The following is a 21,554-nucleotide window of genomic DNA, read 5'->3' as shown; positions in this document are numbered from 1 at the left end:
TTCTATACTATTTCTTACATTTTTCTGTTCTGTAGACAATGGTGTCAAAATGAATTTTGATGTGCTAAACATGACAGGAATACAAAGATGTGCACAGAGGCTAAAAAACAATTTACTAAAACAAACCCTGGAGGGTTGAGGAAAATAGCTATTTCTCAATAATCCATGATTTATTTAATCAAAATTCCAGCTTCTCTTTCTTCTCAGCAGAGGCTGGAGGTGTGTGATCATCCCCATGCTGCTGCATTGTTGGCTTTGCTCTAACCAGGCGAATATTAAAGTGCTAGTGAAGACTAAGATGTCCACCTTCAGAGCTGAATCAGGGATGTCAGCAGCCTTGAGGGTGTGAAAATGGTTCGACATATTCAAATTCAGCATTTTATTTATATCATATGTTACGACTTTATGACATCTTGATTGTGATATGGTTATGTTGACATATCCGGGGTAGTCAGGGTAACATTGTTTTTTTACAAGAAGCCACCTGTCTTCTCCACCATGTATCACAGTGTGTGACAGAACATATTGAATAAAACTGAAAGTGGAGCAGAGACGAGAAGAGGATGTGTCCGTCCTCAGAGTTTGACAGCATGTCATTTTGAGCAGCGGTGTGCTATTACTCAGTGTGTTTGACCGTCTTTATGGCAGAGAGCTACACTTCGTAGATGCTTAATGTGAATTTAGAATGCAATTGTCACCCCCAATACCTTATCCCCTTCCACACACCCGCCCTGCACTGATTTGATGCATGCTGCGCTGTCTGCAGGGCTGCTCGTAAACATGCCTCTTTCTGCAATCCTCCAGCAGTTCAGGAGAGGGCTGCAAGGTGTGCTTATAAATCTTTAATCATTTTACTGGGAAAATGACCTTGACTGTTGTTAGTGTGAGTCACACGTTGCCTCAGTTGCTCTGTCACTCCCATCAAAATTGACCTCCTGACCCCCTCAAATTTTATGTCTCAGTGGTGACTAGTTTAGTCATCTACTTTGACACTCTCACAGCTTCTTGCTTGGGAGAATGTGAAAATCTGCTTTAAGTCAAAATGTGAGTGTAAAAAAAAAAAACATCTCTGTGCCCCCTACCCATTTTAGTTGGGTTCAACTCCAACCCCCTACTATCCTTTGCAGGATAACAGTATAATGTATGGATGGAAGAAAAATAACATCATATTTCAATCTGGCTGTATAATGCAGTAAATCTTTGTTATCAGCTTGTTCCATTTATTCACTGGCGCTAAATGATGACAGTTTTCTTTAGGCAGCACCTCTCTATCAAATAAAAATATTCTAGATATCGATCATTTTATCATTTGTAGCTATGCTATATTTTTGTGTTACTTTATAATGTAACTGCATTCGGCTACTTCTTGTTACACCCATTAATGTATTTGTGTGCAGGGCTCTCAGTGAGTTTTCTCTATACAAATACATTTTGCAGTTAATTAATTAATTGGACATGCTAAAGAATCAAGTAGAATCAAGGACAGTTCTGAGTTCTGTTTAGCTCTTTGTTGATCTGGGTAGTTACTTGCAAGTTCATAACTTTTTTTAACTAAGTAAAAAAAAAAAAAGCAATAAATAATGAATAATGGAAATAATTACTGACACTGCAGCATATGCTGTGAGACATACACTGTGTGTGACTCTACACTGTTTCACGTCTGCTGGGCTGCTCTGACAAAATGCTCCTCTATCACCCTGCTGGTTTGCTTTGAAGCTTGATTACTTCTGTCAGTGCTTATCACACATTTCTAAATTACTGCCCACAGGCTCTGGCCAAATAGCTTAATGGAGACCTGAGAAAACTCTGGGCAAGAGATTTCTGAATTACACATTGTGTTGATTTAGCTTCTAATCAAAAAAGCAACAACAAACAGAACGGCCATTACTGCTTGGACTGTCTCCGTGAAAAAAATGGATTATATAAATGGTTTAATGTGACTTTCTGTGTCTTGGTAAAGGATTTAGCCTAATGATGCCCCTCTTGTCCAAAAGAAGGATTATTCTGAAGAGGAGAACAGTGGAAACAGCTGAGTCGTGGCCATTAATGAAGGAAGTGTCTCACATCACACAAGTCTGATCCAGAAAATCCCACAAAAAAAAAGGGAAAGCAAATGTTGGAGCTCTTCAGCCAGGGCAGTAGAGGAAATCATAGATGGTGCGTTTTCATGTGGTTTTCACTTTCACCTTTCACTTACCCAGCTTTTATGTTTGTTGCCTATTTTGCAGCGGTCCAGTCTCTTAACAGCCTGAACGACCAGATTGCTCAGTTCATGGTGACCAGGCCTTGTAACCTGGCTGACGAGGACGAGGCCTTCATATCGGGTGAGAGGGACACCTTGAGGAAGTCGATGGCCCTGATGAGACACCTGCTCATGGATGCTCAGGTAAGTTTAAGTTTAAAAGTCACAAAGTGTTCAGAATATTTAATAATGGAAAAAGAAGCACATTTTAAAATTTAAAAATTGAAAGCCAAACTTTTACTTTCAGCATATATGATTTAGACAATGAATGTCTGAACATTTGATTGTGAAAGTTTGTAAAAATCTCAAGACCAAATATTTACTTTTTAGACAGCTACAACAGGAACCTTTAAACAACGATTTCCATTTTTACTCTTCTCTGCATCAGAATGAGTTTCATCAAGCCATTTAAAAGCACTTATGTAAATCACCAGAACTTCTGATTTCCAGTTCAACTTTCGAAATGTTAATCCTCCCTCTGTATAAACATTAAATTTAATGTAGTCTATCAACAGAAATAAGTTTCTCAATTGAGAAGTAAGCAATGCAGTTCTCAAAAATGCTAACAAAGGTAGCGTGGACCATAGTGTTTCTAAAATCCAAGCTACGGCTCATGACAAATTAGACGACAGCTTTTCATATTTGAAAAAAAGTGCCCAAGTGTGCACTGCAATTTATAATGGGCTATTATCCTCCCACCTTTCATACCCACATACATTTCTTATGTAAATGTGTATATTTCGCTTTAAAAACTTAATGGCATGATAAAAACAACAGAGATGCACTCACACTTCTCTTTTCTCTATAGCATATCGGTGTGATTTGCTGCTCAGGTTTGGATCCACAGCATGAAATGTTGGCCTTTGCCACCAGTACAACCCAAACCTGTGAAAACTTTGGCAACCCACAGTTTATGATGCAGCAACTGGGCAGCATTGTTTGTTAAGCAGCGTTATACAAACTTACTAAAAATATTGGAATCACTGCTTTTGCTTTAATCTTCAGATGAGAAGATAATTCATCCTCATAGTGTTGTAACATTTGTCCTTTTATTTATATCCCTTCTACATTTTGATGAATGTTAGATGAATCTTGACACGCTGATGCATTTGGGTCATCCATTAACGCCATTGCAGACAGTCATGATGGATACAGAGTCTTCCCGCCATTCTCCTGGAGATATTTTGTCAGACGCAGTGTCATTGATTAAAGGGAAGGTAATTCAGCAAAAGGCCATTGCTTTCACCCCAGCTCAGTGGTATGCAAGCTGGAGTGAAAGATTGTTAGCCTGCAGTCAGTTTCTTCTGTTACTCGAAAATGTAGCATTGGGAGGTGATGGATGAGTGAGAATCTCAGCCGCGGATGGACTGTCGATTATCTCCCCACGAAGTTGTACTTGAAAAAAAGTTTGCCGGTAGTTCAGTGTTAAGTGAAGCGGTCAGAAACAAGGCAGTATGACCGATTTCTCTGCCTCATGACCGCGTTTGTGTCAGATGATAAAAGCCACAGCCTTTACATGGGCTCCAGGTTTTCCTTTTGAAGGAGTGTCAGATAGAGGCCTCTGTCAGGTGGGCGCTGGTTGCTGTGACCTGTCACTGTGGACAAAACGCGACATGCTGACATGTGATGGACAGTTGCTATGGTGATATGTCTGTTTACTCCGGGCTACAACTGGTTGAAACTACATTTTTTTGTATAGAAACTGGCAACATGTCCCAAATACTACAAAATCCTTCTAAACAGGTTTGTAGGTTTTTCACATTTAAAAATGAATTATAGCCAGACAGCATGTTATGCATGCAGTGAAAGAACACTATCATCTATGGTGCAGTGCATAAAAGAAATGGAGAAGCTGCTCACAGCTGGCAACTAGATCCAAAGCTCAGTATCAAATCAGAAGAAAAACATTTGGTTATATGCTAGAATTTATAAAATTACATTTTCACTGACATGTATTATATAATTTTTGTCAGAATATACAATGATGACTAGTAAACTTTATACAATTAATATTCAGTCGCATATTTGGGCTGTAGTTGCTGTTAGCATTGAGTTTAATGAAAGTGACTGGAAGTGAAGTTGTAATGTGAGATTATCTGAGGTTGAAATATTTGGCAGTTTTCTTCTTGGTCTTCTATGATAAAACTGTTATGAAAGGGGTACTAAATATCAAACATAACTTTAACACTGCTCTAAAACTAATACTGTAGTTTAATATGACCAATCGAGTGGGAATGATCAACCTGATGGTGTGACATCGATTTCTTTCACACACATCATCTCAATATTTTAAACTGACCGACCTGTAAGTCAGGACCTTGTAAAAGTCGGGTGTGATTAATAATGGATGCATTCAGCCTTTTTAATAAACCTTTTAGATTCTCATGTTTGTTGTGTAGCTGCAGGTTGACAACATTAATAAAGCTGCCACTAAAAACTGTTTCTACTGAGACTGTTCTCCCAAGAAGAACAACAACATCTGTTGCTACAGAAAATGCTTCAAAACATTTCGCAGCATATTTGTGGTCAATTCACAAATTCTTTAAAGCCCTCAACAAAACGCCCGGCTTTGACACCAGAGATGCTGTTTCTTTCCTGTTTCCCACTGGCAGTGTTGCTCTTCCTGAAAACATTATCACAAAAGATCTGTAACACAAACCACATGGTGGTGACTGGAACACAAACCGTCTTGAATTCCTAACTTTAACAAAGGAGTCATCTTGATCAAAACCTAACTAAGCTCATTTGTGTCATGCTTCGTTCTGTTCTAGACGACATGAACATTCAAAAGATGGTTAGAGATCTTTAAGTTATAGCTATTAATAACTTAAGTTCCTTGCAGATGTTCAAAAGCTAAACCCAGTCAAACACATTTTTTGGTGTTTGGTGCTGCTCTCTAAACATGGTCTCTGTACTGTCACCTTATCTGAGCAACAGGATTCAGATTTGAGGCTCGCTATCATCACTCAGGCAACAGCCAGACAAAATAATAATGACCAGATTATGTATCTGATTTCTTTGTTCTGAACGTCTCAGAGGTCAAAGTCAAGTGTGATCTCATCCCACATAGAGGAGCTTGGCTCATCATGGAGAGTGTTTCCTCTGTCAGATGGAATATAAAATTAGCCCAGGCCCCCTTCTCTTATATTCTTTTAATGTCTGGTCCCCTGTTTCAGAGTCTCTGCTATTCTCTGTGCAGATCAGACAAATCAACTTACCAAGAAACTCAGATGTCCTGTGCTCAGAGCTGCCAGTTTTACTGCTGAATTAGACAAATAAAAATCTCTCCGGAAGTCGGGGTGAAACATCATCTGGTGAATTCAGCATTAAAATTTCAAGTCCACGGTCAGTAAAAGGCAGAAAATTAATTTAGAGGGTATTTGAATAGTTTCTCTTTGAATGCTGTCCCAGAACTGATTGCCTCATTTGTCATTTGCACAGATGAATTATTTATGTCCCCGTTGCTGTGCTGGGGTGACTAATCAAATGCTTTTCAGTGGGTGTGGAAGCTGTGAATTGATGTAGTGGAACGTTGCACTGCATTAGCTACTTTGGTCGAGGAGTCAGCAGGGCTACAATAGCGGGCCGATGATGGCAGATGACAGAGGAGACATCGTTCACCCTAATTCTCAGAAAATGCACAGAAATAACTGCCTGCTCATTTAAAGGTGGAGTCCTCTATTCAGAGTGGGTCGGTTCAGAACAAATGCTCGGCTGTGCAGGTCAGAAACTACAAACAGAGCAGCACCTGAGTAAGTCTCAGCAAATAGAGGTACTTTACCTGAGGACCCATCATAGATTTCAGGAGCCTCAGTAGATAATAACTGATGGGTCCAGTGGGTGTTACTTCACCTCAGATTACAGGAAGTGATGAAGTTATTGGCCTGATCAGTGGTTAGTGTGTGGCACAGATAGTTGAAAAGGAAAAACGTTTGACAGTAGACATATGAGCCAGGAGCATACATTAAAAAACATTAGCATTCTTGGCTTATTACAATATTTACTAGAAATTTGGGAATGGGAAATTCAACAGATCTTGCTCACCTCCATTCTGTGAGACTGCTCTGTAAGCTCTTAAGCATTTTGCAGACATAACACTTAAACATTTTTGTTTTAACAATGTAAAACTCTCCTTTTGAGTTCCTGTGTTTGGAGTCATTCTTTCTTTGATGCGTTGGCACAAATTGCACGTTATTCACATTGTGTGTGTACAGTATAGTGTACCTGTAGACTCTTTGTTGTTGTCTTGGAAACTTCTATTTCCACAGTTTAACTCGAGTGAACTTTGTTTCTTTACATTAACATTTACTGTATAATTCACAGCACATGTCGCACTCGCCGCTGCAGTGTGCATTTCCAACTTTGTTTATCTCTTCCTTTCTCCTTTTCAGTCTCAGGGGGGCATAATCTTTAAACAGAGCCAAGTTCAAAAGAAGGCTTAGCAGTGTAGGAGGAGGAATGAAGCTGAAAAGTTTCACGTGAGCCAGCAATCATGGCTGTTGGTGACAAAGCAGTGAGCTGCCAGTTTAGTCATTTTAATTACAATGTTGGCAGATGTAACTTAATTTATTATTGACTGGAGAAGACTTCAAGAGGATAATATGAGCCTAAGCCCCAACTAAAATAGATTGGGAGACTAAATTAAATTGGGTTGCTCTGCATTCGTTACCTTTATATCTGGTACATGATGAATTAATACATTTAACACAGAGACAGACATGAAATGGAGTCAGGAAAAAAGCCCCATTGTGAAATAGATCCATGCTTTCTTCTCCTTCTATTGAGCCATTTTGAGTACCTGTAGGAAAAGTAGGTTATCATTTACGAGATCCACCTTATGCTGTGAGCCTGTCTTTGTTCTCTAAGTATCTTTGGGTGTTAGAACACAAATAAACCTTTACTATCTGAATCTGTTAAAGGAAACACACACAGCTTTAATCTCAAGTCTCATTTTGAGATTTCTTTCCCCCTCCTCTCTTACACTATTGTGAGGAAATCAGCTCACCCAGAATCTATCTCAACGTTAGATCCTTTGTGTTACATCGCCATGCTGTAGAGGAGTGGACGTCGGAGAGCTGGGGTTGCTCTTTTTCAGCAACTGCAGTTTCAGCTGGTATTCGTCTCTCACCAGTTTCCACATTTCTACCCACTCAGTAACACCGGGGGAGCAGGAAAGATTAATGAGTACACATAAAAATGGCCATATTGAAGCTGACTGCAGTGAAGATTTTAAAACACGCCTGCCACGGCTGATGATTAGGCAAACCTGAGTGCAGGGATAAAGTGACAGTGCAGATTTATATTTCCTGATAGGGCGTGACAGATGAGATTGTTTTCCAAATGCGTGGAAGCATTCTCATTCATTTCAGTGTCCACGTCCAATCACATCATTTTGCACGCGCAGTAATCGCTCATCCAATCAAATAAAAGCTATTTTTGTAAATCAAGGAGGCATCCTTCAGTGGATCAAACTTTCCCTGTGGTTCTTTCAAGATGACAATATGGCCTCCGTCAGATGAAGTGATGCATGCCAGATTGCGAGACTTCATCATTCTTGAGCCCCTCCAGAAGCCATCTGTTGATGTGGTTCAGGATGTTTAACTGTGGCGCGTTCGGGATGCACATGTTTCTATGGAAACCACGAGCGCTGTCACAAAGCTGATCTGGATCACTACACGCATCTCTCTGCAGATCAAAGGTGCTCACCTCAATTTCAGAGAGAGAGTGCGGGTGATATGAAAGCGGCCCCTCTACCTGTCAATCTCCTCTTGAGTGACAGACAGTGTTTGTACTCTTTGCAGCCCTTTGTTGTGGGCTTGTTTGTGTCTGGCTGGTGTGAATAAGTGTCTAGGATTGACTTGCTTAGGCAGGAGTGTGAGAGACGCGCAGAGACGGCTAAGTATTCTCCTGTAACTTTCTCTGCCAAACACAGAAAGCTTAAAGGTTCTGGAGAGATTTTCACAGCAGACGTGTGAGCCCACCTCAGACTTTACACTGTTTTGACTCATTCAGACTAAAGAAAGCTCAAACTGATCCACTGCTCCATTATTCAGCATTCAGCCTAGAGGAATCACCTGGACACTATCAAAACCTGAATAACTCACGAGGAAACATCAGCTTCTATGTACACATCAGCTATGAGCGGGGATATTAATGCGACATGGAGCAACATTGGTTTGTCTTTTGTTTTTTCTGATTGTCAGCTCAGCCTACACACAGTGATTTGTCCACCTCGTCTTGTTTACTTTAAACCTTCTTGTCCAACCCTTCATCAGAAGGAAGGATTTCTACAGCGTTTAGAAGAGCATGGAATCAAAGATGGGGATAGCTGTTATCAAAGCCACTGTTCTCCCTGTTGACCTTAGATGAGATTTAAATGCTCCCTGCCACCACAGCTTGTGGGGTGGTGCTCGACATATAAACGACTTTCCTTTCTATCTGATTTCCTGCCAAAAGCAATCGCTCTAAGGAGTCGGGCCAGGTGGGCATCTGGCCCAGAGCTGCTTCACACAACTCTGTTTTTTAAACCAACACACACACTTCAAGGTTTGTGATCTGCTGCACCTTCAGTTTTGTCACTGACAATTTGACTGTTAAGGGCTTAAAATTTCAAATGTAGATCCGATGATTTTCCAAATAAAATTCTCTAATCTGCTAGTTTCTAGTATTTACTATGCCCGTTATAAATACTTGATAGTAGTTTTGTAAGTTTATACACTAAAACTGTTTTTACTGTTTTCAGGGCTTTTCTTTGACTTTTTGATTTGACTTAAAAAAATAAATACGGCGTTCATTGTCTACTACTTCACAGTCTTGTAACCTGGAGCAATCCAGTATAAACTGTGAGGTTATCTGGCTGTAATCCCATCCAATAAATCAGCAGCCATCAGTACTGGTGGTCAAGATTAGCTCCTTCAACTGTCATTACGCCTGTCTCTTCAGTCCTCTCTGAAATCTCAGTCCAAAATTCCACTTTATTGTGTTTTATAGTATTAATTAATATATCTTACTAAATTAGTTTGACATCTGGGACCGACTTTGTATATTTCTGGGTTGTTTTCTACATATCTGTTAAAGACAGAAGTGATTTTATTCATAGAATTAAAAAAAATATATATATTTTTTTTATATTACTGAAAAAAGAACATAGGAAAACAAAATTGCTGTTGTTAGTTTTCATTCTTCAATGATGGAATATAGCACAACAGGAATCTGGACATGTTAAGGATTTCTACACAGCAGCAAGACCCCCGAACTGACTTATTTTATCTTATTTTGTAGTAGCTTTTGTGTTTGTTTTACCTGTTTTTCTGGTATTGTTTCTGTCTCTTTGCAGTTGTTTTTCTCTTTATGGATTGATTTACCTTTGTAGTATTTTTAAACTCAGTAGTAATTTTAGTTAGCTTTAGTACTAGCTGTCCAAACAACAATTTCTCCAAGGGGATCAATAAAGTTTGTCATTATTATTATTATTATTACTGTGAAACAAAGCAGAGTGAGGCAGATTGCTGACGCAGAATTCATGAAATCAATTTGATTGTAGCAGATTTTCCAACACGATTGATTTTAGTTACAAACAAGCTTTGATGACAACATTTTGAAGTTGTTTGTCGAGGCACATAATGAATGCAGTGCTACAAGTCTCAGCAGGTAAACTTACATATAATATTTAGAGACCCCACAGTAACAGGGGTCTCTAAGGGGTCTTCAAGTATAAATGTGGGTTTTAAAAGTTAGATCTATGAAGATTTTCCCGTCTCTACCATATTTCCTTTATTTATTAGGTTTATTTTTGCTCTGGATGTTTGTTACTGTATACGTCATACTTCACTTATCCCTATAATCCATGTGGTGCTCACTCAGTTTACATTATTGCTCAATATGTTAACTCTCCTTTGCTGCTTCTCATTGCATCCTGGTGACCAAAGCCAGAATATGAGAATATGACAGACACATAAAAAGCCCACAAACATTAAAACAAAAAGATTAACTGAGGAAGCTTGGCAGAGTGTAAGTGCAGGGAAAAAAAAAACATAATAAATGTCAAACACAAATCCTCATAATAAAAACCCAAATTCAATGTGTTTCCATAAGCCTATTAATAAAACAGAAGCAGTTAGTTTGATTGTGCTGTGCACATCTTCCTGTGTAATGAATCATGTTCTTAATGTGCTATTTTGTTCTTTCCCGGCCTTGTTAGTATTCATGAGTATGATTACGACTGCTCTCCTCAGCTCCTACTCTGAATCCTCTTCTGCTCTCCTATGGTTCTTCATGTATGAATGTGTTAATGTGTGTTGCCAGCTCTGCTCTGCCCTGATGCTCCTCTTCCTGCAGCTTGACTGTGTTTCCAGGGATCTCAGCTGAAAACCTATGAACTTGCATAATCATGCATCATCTAATACCGCTGTTGCCAGATTACTGAATCTTAATTTTTTTTTTACAATTACCTGGAGAGCCATCCTGCTCTGTCATGAATCTTGGTGATTTCTTTGTGAGCAGATGGTATTTTAATAAACTCTTTGTAAGATAATTTAATGCGATGCTTGTCCTCTTGCAACCCTGAAGTAAACTGCTGTGCTGTTCTTGAAAATAGCAATAATCCTCATTTTGGAGGCAAGGTGAGGCTTTATTTGGATTTGTACTATGAGAAATATGTCCTTTTCTGTGTGTCCTGTGAGACAAGGACCATTGCTACTTAATGTGTGATTTACTATTTCAAATGTACAGTCCATCAGGAGTTTAACATAATTTTAAGTCATTTTTCAGTCTGGACATTTACATTTTATTTTAATATGTCTTTTGATGTCTCCAAAAGCCTTCACAGTCTCCTGCAGAATGAAGCTCATGCAGGTTTTTCACAACTTGAAATAAGTTTAATTCTGTTTGTTTACTCTGCAACTCCAAAGCCATGTTTGATTTGGAAAATAACAATTTTGAAAAAGGGACCCCATTCTGTGGAATAGTTTGAGAGCCTCAAACCCATCAAACACACAGCTTCCCTTAGTTTGCCTTAGACGATTAAACTGTGTTCAACATTAAATCCTTTCACTTTGAAGACAGTGTGTGCAAGTAGACTACAAGTGAATATCCACTTATATAGCACTGAAATTCAGGTTTTACTTGGAAGGTGGATTTTAATCAATTTGTAATAGAATATGCAGGGAATTAAAGTTTGGATAAGTGTCTAATATGACAAAATGTAAAAGTATATGCTTTGTAATACTAGTGGAACTGCTCAATGGATGGCAGCATTGGTTCATCACTTTGGTTTACACTGAATTACCAGTACTTTGCCTTGTGACATTCCTGCAGACTAGTGATAGCTGTACTCTGTGCATAATACCAAACAGCATTAGCAAGTTGAAACACACACACACAAAGGAATGAATGCTAATGTTGCTGAAGTGTTAGAACTGAAAGTGTTTGTTAACAAGTTCACCACATCAACACATCAACTTAAATCGTGGAAGGAAATTATGTCTAAGTGGCCACATTTAGTACTCTGGATGCTAGATGTATTGCACACCCACTCATGCTGACGACCTCCCCTCAGTCTGTTAGTTACATGAAGGTGAAACTTGGTCTGAATAAACACTGCCCGGGAAAATAATCCAGGCAACAATTACATTCCCTTCAAATCATGTTTGTCCAAACAATGTAGTAGACGTCTTAGGCAAGTGCAGTATAAACGTGTAATAGATGTTAGAAAAACATAAGTGACGTAGAAAATAGCTTTACGGAAATAACACGAGACAACTGTGAGATAACAGAATTCCTCTGAAATCCAATGAATATTTTCCAGGTTTTATAAGCACGTATTAGACAACATTTTTAATACACTGTAACACACTTTAACGCATGTTCCACCACCTTTTTTAGATTAAATCTGACATTATAATGAGAGTTTACGCACTTCAGCGGGCCAAGGCGGTGGGCGAACATTTTGTAAATGTATCCAAAGTGATGTAATTGCAAACAGAGGTTGTGGACTGCTAACTGTGTTGATGTGTGTTTAAGCGTAAGAACTCTTCACTGAAGTGTACCCCCCAGCCTCTCGACCTCGTCTGTGGTTTGTGTGCCTCTTTAGGGAGTAACAGAATGACCATTAGGCTTTCGAAGGCTTGTGTAATGAAATGTGGTTTTTAGGTGTTGAACAATTGAAGTCCACCGTGGCTGTTATCCTCGGTAAACAAACTGCCTTTTTTTTGGGTCTAAGCTGTAGTAATCAACAAATACTCCCCCTCCTCTTCTTCATTACCTCTTTACTTCATCCGACTATGTATTTCTCTCCATTTTCTTCTCCTCTACCCGATAAAATCAAATGTGTAAACAGATAAACATATTTTATTAACCATTTGCACACACACACACACACACACACACACACACACACACACACACACACACACACACACACACACACACACACACACACACTTTGCTCAAACAAAGTCATATTACAGTAGGCGCATAAATAAATTACAACTACAAAGACTTTAATCACCTAAGACCATAATCACACAGCGACATGTCTGTAAGGAAGATGCGTGGGTACATATTCTGCAGCACATGCCTTTTTTTTTCAGCAGCACTGTAAAATGATACGATGGTAATTAATTTGCCCACATGCAAAATTTTTAGGAACCGAAAGGAACATTACATTGTTTTTGCTTTTCATGGATCTTAGTATTAATACCCTTTTATAATCCTTTACAAGAGCTCAACTCTCTGAGCCAGACAAGTTTTGGATTCAGACAAACTAATTTAGCATGCAGATTAATGCAGTTCCCAGCTCCTGCAGGAGCCAGCTTATTAAACACATTTAAATCACATACATTTACAATTAGAATAAGTTGGAGCCATTAAATAAAAGACATAATACAAAAGTAGCTCATCAGCACAGTTTGTCTCTCTAAACACATTTGCATATGCACGAAAGCATATGAAAAGTAGTGGTACCCCCCCAACTATAGACACAGACTTAAACAGGCTTTTAATAAGAAAATGAACCTGCTTTTCCTTCAGTTATATTCATGCATGAGTCAGCCATATTGCTCTAATTAAAATAATCAAAGTCCTGCTGTCAGGTTGGCATTTCTTCAGCTCTGTTGTGGCTTGCATTTAATTGCTTTTGCATTTTAATGCACACACCGTGCTATCTCAGTGTGTGCATATGTATGCAAGTACAGGTGTGTGTGTGTGCGCGCGCTGTATATATATATATATATATATATATATATATATATATATATATATATATGCACGAAAAAGGCTTTCTGCAGAACAGTGCAGACTGGTATGCTAAGGCTGGAATACTGAGAGAGCTTGTGGCGGTCATCAGTGTTCCTTATACTGACTTCCAACTGCACGCTTGAATGTCTTTCAATTTAGTCATTCTGATAACTGGGCCCTCTCTTGCAGAGATAAATAGTGAAAAATAATAAATGACTTTGCAACTTCACATGTTTTGGTTCCAACCTTGTCTCTCTCACACTGTGTCTCCATGCCCTTCCATTTCTCTACCTTATTTATCTTTCTTTCTGCTTCTCTTGTTGCTCATTTTTTAACACGTTCCAACAAGTTTCATATCTTGTATTACTCGCTTTTGCGAAGAACGGAAATAATTGTTTTCGCTCTTGGTTTATAATTTTTAGTAAACAGTGGACTGAAGATGTTATTTAGATGTGAAAGAATTGGAAAAAGTGTGTAGTGTACTGACATTTACAAAAGATATATGTATGAGGACTGTGATAAAGCTGTGATGGAGTGATCAGCATCTCTAGTGTTGCCATTCATTGGAACTAGAGTGAGAACACATGATAGTGAGATGAGTCTTATAATCAATGGGCTCTGCAGATTTGCCTTTACACACACCAACAAACGGGATAAGCGCCTTATCAATACACTGTACTGAAACAGCTCTCCGACAGATATGGATTAATCTGTCCTCAGCACTGCACAGTTTTTTTTCCCCCTCCCTAAACCTGTCTGTCAGTTATTCCTGCAGTGTCACAGTAATCCTGGCTGTGGTCTTCTTTGGTGCAGAAAATTCCTGTTTGGTCTAAACTAAAATGGTTGTATTCAGTGCTGACTGCAGCAGCATCTGTTACTGTGCTGGAAGAAGAAGAATATTTTCCCCAAATGTCAAATTGTTTCTTTAAATGATCCTTTCACTCCTTAATTGGAGATTAATTCTGTGGCCTTGAAACCAAATCTCCCAGAGCATCTGCTAGTTACAGAGAAAGTCTTAGCGCCTTTTTACCCAAGGTTTGCTCACTTGTCTTCTGGAGGTGTGCTATAACCTGCTCTTAGGACTCTGCCATGATTAGCCAATAAATAACTAAACGCACATCATAAATCAACAGGGGGAGCTCTGTCAGGATGATTTCCACTGCAGTTGCCCCCTGAAAATCACTCTGCTGCTCTGAGAAAAGAAAAAGAGAGAGATGGATGGAAGGAGCGTAGGCAATGAATGAGGTTCTCCATGTGTTGTAGAAAATGTTTTACCTTGAGAAAAATCCCCCTAGCATTATTTAGAGACAGCTTTTTTGCTCTGCTGAACAGCTGGTCGATAGTTACATATAACCTGTAGCTTTTTTTTTCTAGGATCAAGATAATGATAAAGCTGCCACTAGCTACTCCAGTATTTTCCATGTTACTTGGCTTCATTCAAATTACATTTTAATTATGTTGATCATTATATCTCTGCCAGCTATCTTCTTCAACTCCTTTCAAGCTACAGGCTCTCATCTGCTCAACATCACCATGTATTTATGCCTCCTCCAGAGGAGAACGCAGAACAATGACAGTGGTGAGGAACTTAATTAGATGACAGTGAAGTGGCGGAGTTGTCTAACGCTGAATGAAGAACATGCACCTTTTCTGTCGACGCTGCCTCCACTCGTGATCTCGCTGTGATCTGCATGTCATTAGAGATGACTGCAGCATCCAGCTCTGCATGTGAACATGCTCGGGACTGAAGAGGAAAGCATTACTGGGTCAGAGTGTGATTTAATGTAATAAACTGAGGCCTTGCAATGGATTCTGGGGACCACTGGGAGAAGATGCGATGATAAAAAACTGCCAGCAGGGAGCAGAAGTGAGATCAAGGGGAAATGAGGCAAGAAGCTAAATGAGTCTCAGTGGAAAGATGGAATGTGCTACAGTTTAGTAATGTCGTAATGTGAAGTTTGAGTCTCCATCATCAGACATGTATTTCCACTCCTGCAGGTCTTAAAGTTCATCAAAGTCAAATGCTCTTCTCCCTTCAACTCCCCCAGAGTCCTGCAGACAAGACTTTATCTTGATAATCAACAAGGCCTCTGGCACCGCATTTCATCCACAGCCCTGTCGACTGTTATCTCCAAGTGGAGAGGCTGTCAAACTGTTTATTATTACCAGACTATCAGAGATGGGAGAAGAACATGGCTGCAAGGCGGTGGAGTGGAACTTGGGGAGGATTGGTGACGAGCATGACAGCAGATAATAGGTGGTTCTCCCCAGGTCTTATCTCAGCCTCTTTTGGTCAGTGTCAGAGATCAGAGTTTACCCCTGTGCCGAGCTTAAGCCACAGCGGTGGAATTGAACTGCTGCTTGCTACTGCTTGGTGACCTGTTGATAGCACTCTGCGGATGGTTTGAATAAGCAGGTTAATGTCACATAGCAAATATACCGGCATCAGAAGCTGACTGAACTGGAGACAGGTGCATCCTCAAGCTCAGTTTGAAATAGGATCAAGTTTAAGTTTTAGCTCCATCTATAGCCTGTTCTGTTTAAAAGCCCCAAATATCACTGCATAATGATGAGATTATAACTGATCCATCTCACCCTTTGCACCCTGTGCAGTGAGTTGTTAAGGGCATAAGTAATGTGTACAGAAATTGCAATTAGAATACTAAATGCAGCTTTTTTTATCCTTTAATAATTGACTATTGCATATTTTCACAACCAACTCTCATGTGGTAAATTTAGTTTTGGAGTTATGTTTGTGGTTACCTGGGAAAAATAGGTCCAACATTCATTCTGTGGTTGTTGTCTCTGAGTGAGAAATATAGTATGCAGCACTATGGTCACCAGCTCATTGCTAATTTTCTTTGTGTGCTTTCAGGTCTTGAGTAGTGCATAATGGGTTTATCAGAGCTTTTTTTTTTTTATGAAAACAGGTGCACACTGTGCCTGAAAACGACAGAGGAAAGCAGCAAGAGTGAACTATAACAACAAGTTGTGAGCAATAAAACTAAAACAATCATGCTCAGTAGAGCTGATGGGAAATACAGTGAGTGAGTGATAAATCGCTGTGTGCTACCTTTTTTTATTATTTGCAATCATGTAAGCTATTGGTCATATAAAATTATTGATTGAATCTGCTTTAATTTATACCGTGTGAAACCAAAGACACTTCCCACATGGTCAGATTTGTCATCTTCATGGTCAAAAAGGTTGTAACTAACTAAAGAAGTTCACAGAGAGAGAGAGAGAGAGAGAGGGACATTGAGAAAAAGCCTGAATATAAAAAGAAAGAGTTTCCGCTCCCTGCCATTCACTGTTTACTCCATCAATGCTCCTCTGTGTCTGTTTGTCACCACTTGGGGCCAAACGCTTTCTCTCTCCATCACTTGCACAGACATAAATGCCCAATTTTTCATCCAACTGTGACATTTTCATTTGGTAAATCTGCATTCTGCGGGAACAGTCAATGCAGTCAACTATATATGACAGAAACTCTGCTTGCTGTAGTTATTCGGGCACTAAGCGCAGTTTCTATTCACTGTAATTATCCAAAGAAAATGTTCTAACAAACAGAAGAATCAACCACAGTAGAACATGGACAGATGTGTGAGCGATTCCTAATTGCTGCGGGAAAGTGGTGCATTCGAACAAAAGGCCAATTTTGTCTGAAGTGTCTTGTTTGTCACGGATGTTGCTGAAAGAAAGCTGTAGGTAGTGGCACAGAAAACACTTTTAATTTTTTACTTTGATAAGGACATTTCCACTCTCATCTTTTTCACATGACACTTCTTTCCTTCTGTTTTCCACACACACTGCACCAACAATAAAGAGACATCTGTAACATCCTAATGCGCTGCCAGTTAACCTTCCTTCAAGTAAAAACAATCTGAACTCTTGTGCTCTTTGATGTAGGCAGACAGTGCGCTGTGTACTGAGTCAGCTTTTATATCCAGAAAAGAATGTCCTTAAACCTGCTGTTTTGTTTCTGTTCCCAGTAGACTGTTCATTTTGACACATTGAGATATAGAAATTCAGAGCTGCTGCCTGTGGAAGTTGAGATTCAGAGCAGCTCTACAGTATATGGAGGCTGAGACAAAATGTCTGGAATATTTAAACAGCCATAATAATAGTAGACTGCTGTAATAAAGCCCTCCAGAGACGAGCCAAGTCTACTGAAGGAGCCTCATGTCTAGGATTTTTTGTGTGTGTGATTATCAGTGTTAATTAAGTAAAGTAGAAAGTAAGTAAGTAGAAACTGTTTTTGATTGACCACCATGGGATAAACCCCAAATGTTGCAGATATCATTAGACAATTTCATTTAAATTTAAATAATATACTGTATATAGCATCAGCAAAAAAAGCTCAGGTATGTCTTTTCAGAAAACTAATTTTATGATTTTTGCAATAATAAAGCATCAATCAACTTTGTTTATTGTAGCCCATTTACAAATTATAACCCAACTCTGCATTTCCCTGCATTTCGCCTAAATAATCTTCAGCTCAGAGTTTTGCTTTTCCAGCCCACTACTTTTATCCTTTTATACTTGTATATCTTATATATTGTGATGTTTTGCTGTCCTGGTGGGTGGTATTGTGATGTTGTGCAGTGCTGTGGGTGAAGAGGACATGCTTGCAAATGCATGAACATTTCTTTCTGGGAAATGTTTTCCTGTCAAAGTGAAGTTATGACACTATGTTCTAGTTAGTGGATATTCCTGAAACCCAAAAGTCTGAGCTTCCACACCAACAGACAGCCATGAGTTGAAATTTTACAGGTAGTGTATGCACGACCATGTGTGTTGACTCAAAGGATTTCTCTTCAAGTCCACTTGTAGCTGCAAATACTGGCTTGGTTGTGCCATGTGTCTTGATTACAGCAATTCACTCCTGCTTTAAAGGATCTCTCCAGGTGGTCTCTACTGGATGTGAAAGATTTAACCCTGCACTGTCATTCTTTGACCAACATATTGCTGAGCTGGGAGAGTTAAATGTTTCTTCCCTCCCTAACAGCTCCTCCTGCTCTCATGTCATCACTCAGATGGAAGTGATTCTGTGAAACATTGCTAATTTCTTCATGGCTTTAATATGCTTGCAGTATATCTTGGCACAGAGTAACAAACAGGTACAGAGTGACAAATATATAATTCACACGAAAATTCACCCCTCGTAGCACATCTCAAAATGCTTTTTTAGGTTTTACACTTTCCCTAGCTCTCCCTTATTAGGCTTTACACTATCGCATACCCACACAGCCTGACAAGCACTTTATCTTTCTTTTCCTCATAGTATGTGATGGACATTAGTAAGCCTACTAGAGAGGACTGGATATTTTCCCCAGGCTCTTGATAGGACCTGTATAAATAGTTGAGTAGGGCATTATATCACTTGCTATTGGGAAAAAATGGAAAGCATTCCAGTGTGAGGAGGATTAGTCGATATTCAATTAACCCAAGCAGACTGTCATGGTGACTGTTTATCAATACCTCTTTTTAACTGCACACCCTCAGCACAGTTAATTAAACTTCCCATTAATAGCATCAAACAAGTGAGCAAACTAACAAAACAAACACTTGGTCAAGTTTGAAAAAGTGAGACGAATCTATAGAAGCCCCGGTGGAAGGACTGGTTCTTTAAGTGAGTGAAGCTCCTGCGCTGGTCTGTGGTCTCTTCCAGGGTATACGCAATCCAGTTGTGGAAACAGAGGAGGACTTTGTGTGTTTTGGACCCGCCGCACTTATGCATTCTCAAAGTATTTGTTTGGTTATTGATGTGTATCTGGGACATGTCCCGACCCTTGACCCCAAAATCGTTTATTTCCTCACATTCCACAGTTGAGCGCATGAAAGCTCGGCTCAGCTGTAGCTCAAAGCAGACTGTGGTCATGGTTTCATGTGAAGGAAGCTTTAGCAGTCAAGTTGTTTAAGAAAACCAGTTGAGTTGGAATAATGAGCCTCTTCAGTGTAAAGATGACCTTCATTCCTGCCCTGGGTCACAGGCCGTGATACATTGTCCTTTGCTAATCAGCTACAAATAGGGGCCAGTGCACTAATCTGGGACAGCGATGTGACCGTCTAGACGGTGATAATGATCTGCTAGCATGTGATGTGATCAAACATCACCACTAGTCCCAGTGTAGATCTTCTCTAGCAGCTGTAATAAATGTCCTGTTTGTGGATTATTAGCTGTGAGTTGGGCAGCAGAGATGTGAACATCAAACAAGAGAACCTCTGAATTGAAATGCTAACACTGTGGCCCCGGGTACAGTGTGGTCAGTCAACTGGTCTACTACGAAGGTCTAGTCTGATACATCCTACTGATGCTGGGCATCCAGAACAGTAGGCTACAAATCCATTCAGCCCCTCTGTGAGGTGGACATTTTTGACTCTTTGTGAACAATCTTTGCACAAATTTCTATGGTGGTAAAACAGTAAATCCACATCGCCTTGGTGATGCTGTGATATTGGATCTGGTGCTATCATTTTTTGTTCTTCTTGACTAAACACCTGCAAAACTTCCATCAGCATCTCAGGAATAGATGCAATAAGTTGAACATATATGTTGAACTTATAAAGATTAAAGAGTCAAACTGTGGAAAAGTTGCAAGTCAGAGGTAATTAGCATTTTTAACTCATGAATGACATAAAACATTAACATTGTTGTGATGCTTCCGTCAACAGACTAATTAGTTGATTGACTAATCGCTTGAGCAATTATTCTGTCTTATCTGGAGGAAATGTGAAACACGGCTACAGTACATCTATCTAAACATGTCTGTTAGTCGCACAGACAGTATCTGTATCACCTCCACTGTAGACTTCATCATTCATTCATCAAGCACGGTGTGCTGAACAAACCACCGGTGTAACTACCAAATAGTGTGTCTCATTTTGTTGTCAGTCTCGCATGCTTGCAGTCCCATCTTTGATTGTCTCTTTCTGCCATTGTGTGAATACCAATGAGCGCTGAGCTGTTATCACCCATACCTCAGATGACAGAATCTGAGTGATGTATCACTCATCTGCCTCGGTTTCTTGCCAGAGACAGGACGTGTTTTCTTACTTGGGAAATTAAATGTCAAATGCAGATTCTAAGTTGTGATGGCTCAGCAATATCTGGGATTTATTTTTTAAGTTGAGACGAACAGACATCCCCTGTCTCTAACCTTTTGTGTCAGTGATCACATTTTATAGCCTGTAAGATAAGAAGCGATGGCACTGGTGTTTGTTTGCAGGCGTATGGATAAACTGAAATATAATCCCTCCAACTGTTTTTATCAAAGAAGTAAAGCTCCACTGTCTTTTCACCCCAACTCGATTGTCATTCTTGGGCCTCTCCTCTTTGTGTTTAGACCATTAGAGGGTTGTGCCTCTGTCCTCTGCTAAGTTTGCCCTCAGAGATGAAATGTTTTCCCATTGGGCGCCTCGATCCAGCCCCCTTCCTCTTCCTCCGATGTGGGGGTGAGCTTCCCAGGACAAAGAGATGAATATATAATGGAATGAAAAAAAGAGGGGGTGGGAGAGACAAAAGACAGCGGGTGTGTGAGTGAGCGGGAGGAAGGGAAATTGGGAGTGGGAGTGAAAAGATATAGAGGGTTTTACAAGTGCTTGTCAAAAGGTTCAATACTGCTGCCAAGATCTGAGTGCAGGCACATGGAGAGAGGCAGAAGTAGAGAGAAAAATCTGTACTCTTCCTGTTTTACAGAGCCGATTGCTAACTCATTACAGACTCCATAGGGTGTGGGATACACAACTCAGTGTAGTTGAAGAGTTGCCGGAGAGCAGCTCAGTCCAACTACATCCCCCCCCTCTCCCCTGGTCGTCCAGCACATGGTACAGTCCATTTAAAAGGCTGCATGTCATCTCAGTGTGTGCTGGGTCCTCTCTGAGAGCAGCTGCTCACAGCACATTCTCCTCAGCGGGAGCACTTACTTTCCCCTTTGCCTGCTGGGCTGCATCTCTTTTTCCTCCTCTGTCTTTTTTCTTTCTCTGTGGTCTCTTTGCGTTCTCTCTTCCTCTCTTTCTCCTGTGCTCTACCCTTGTCTCCTTTTTTTTTATTTCTCCTGCACACACACACGCGTGC

At 39.8% G+C, this 21,554-nt stretch overlaps 1 protein-coding gene across 1 annotated transcript in view; it reads left to right on the top strand.

The window, feature by feature from the left end:
* The first annotated feature begins 2,335 nt into the window (after positions 1–2,335).
* Positions 2,336–21,554, top strand: part of LOC113153890 (kazrin-like) — a 65,793-nt gene continuing 46,574 nt past the window's right edge. The window contains exon 1 of the mRNA XM_026347776.1: positions 2,336–2,386. Within this exon, the coding sequence (XP_026203561.1) occupies positions 2,351–2,386 (36 nt within the window). The 5' untranslated portion in view covers positions 2,336–2,350. The remainder of the gene's footprint in view (positions 2,387–21,554) is intronic.

Source organism: Anabas testudineus, chromosome 5, assembly GCF_900324465.2.
Source record: "Anabas testudineus chromosome 5, fAnaTes1.2, whole genome shotgun sequence".
Lineage (NCBI taxonomy): Eukaryota > Metazoa > Chordata > Actinopteri > Anabantiformes > Anabantidae > Anabas > Anabas testudineus.
The sequence above is the reverse complement of the archived record's forward strand: the minus strand, read 5'-3'. Positions and strand labels throughout refer to the sequence as shown.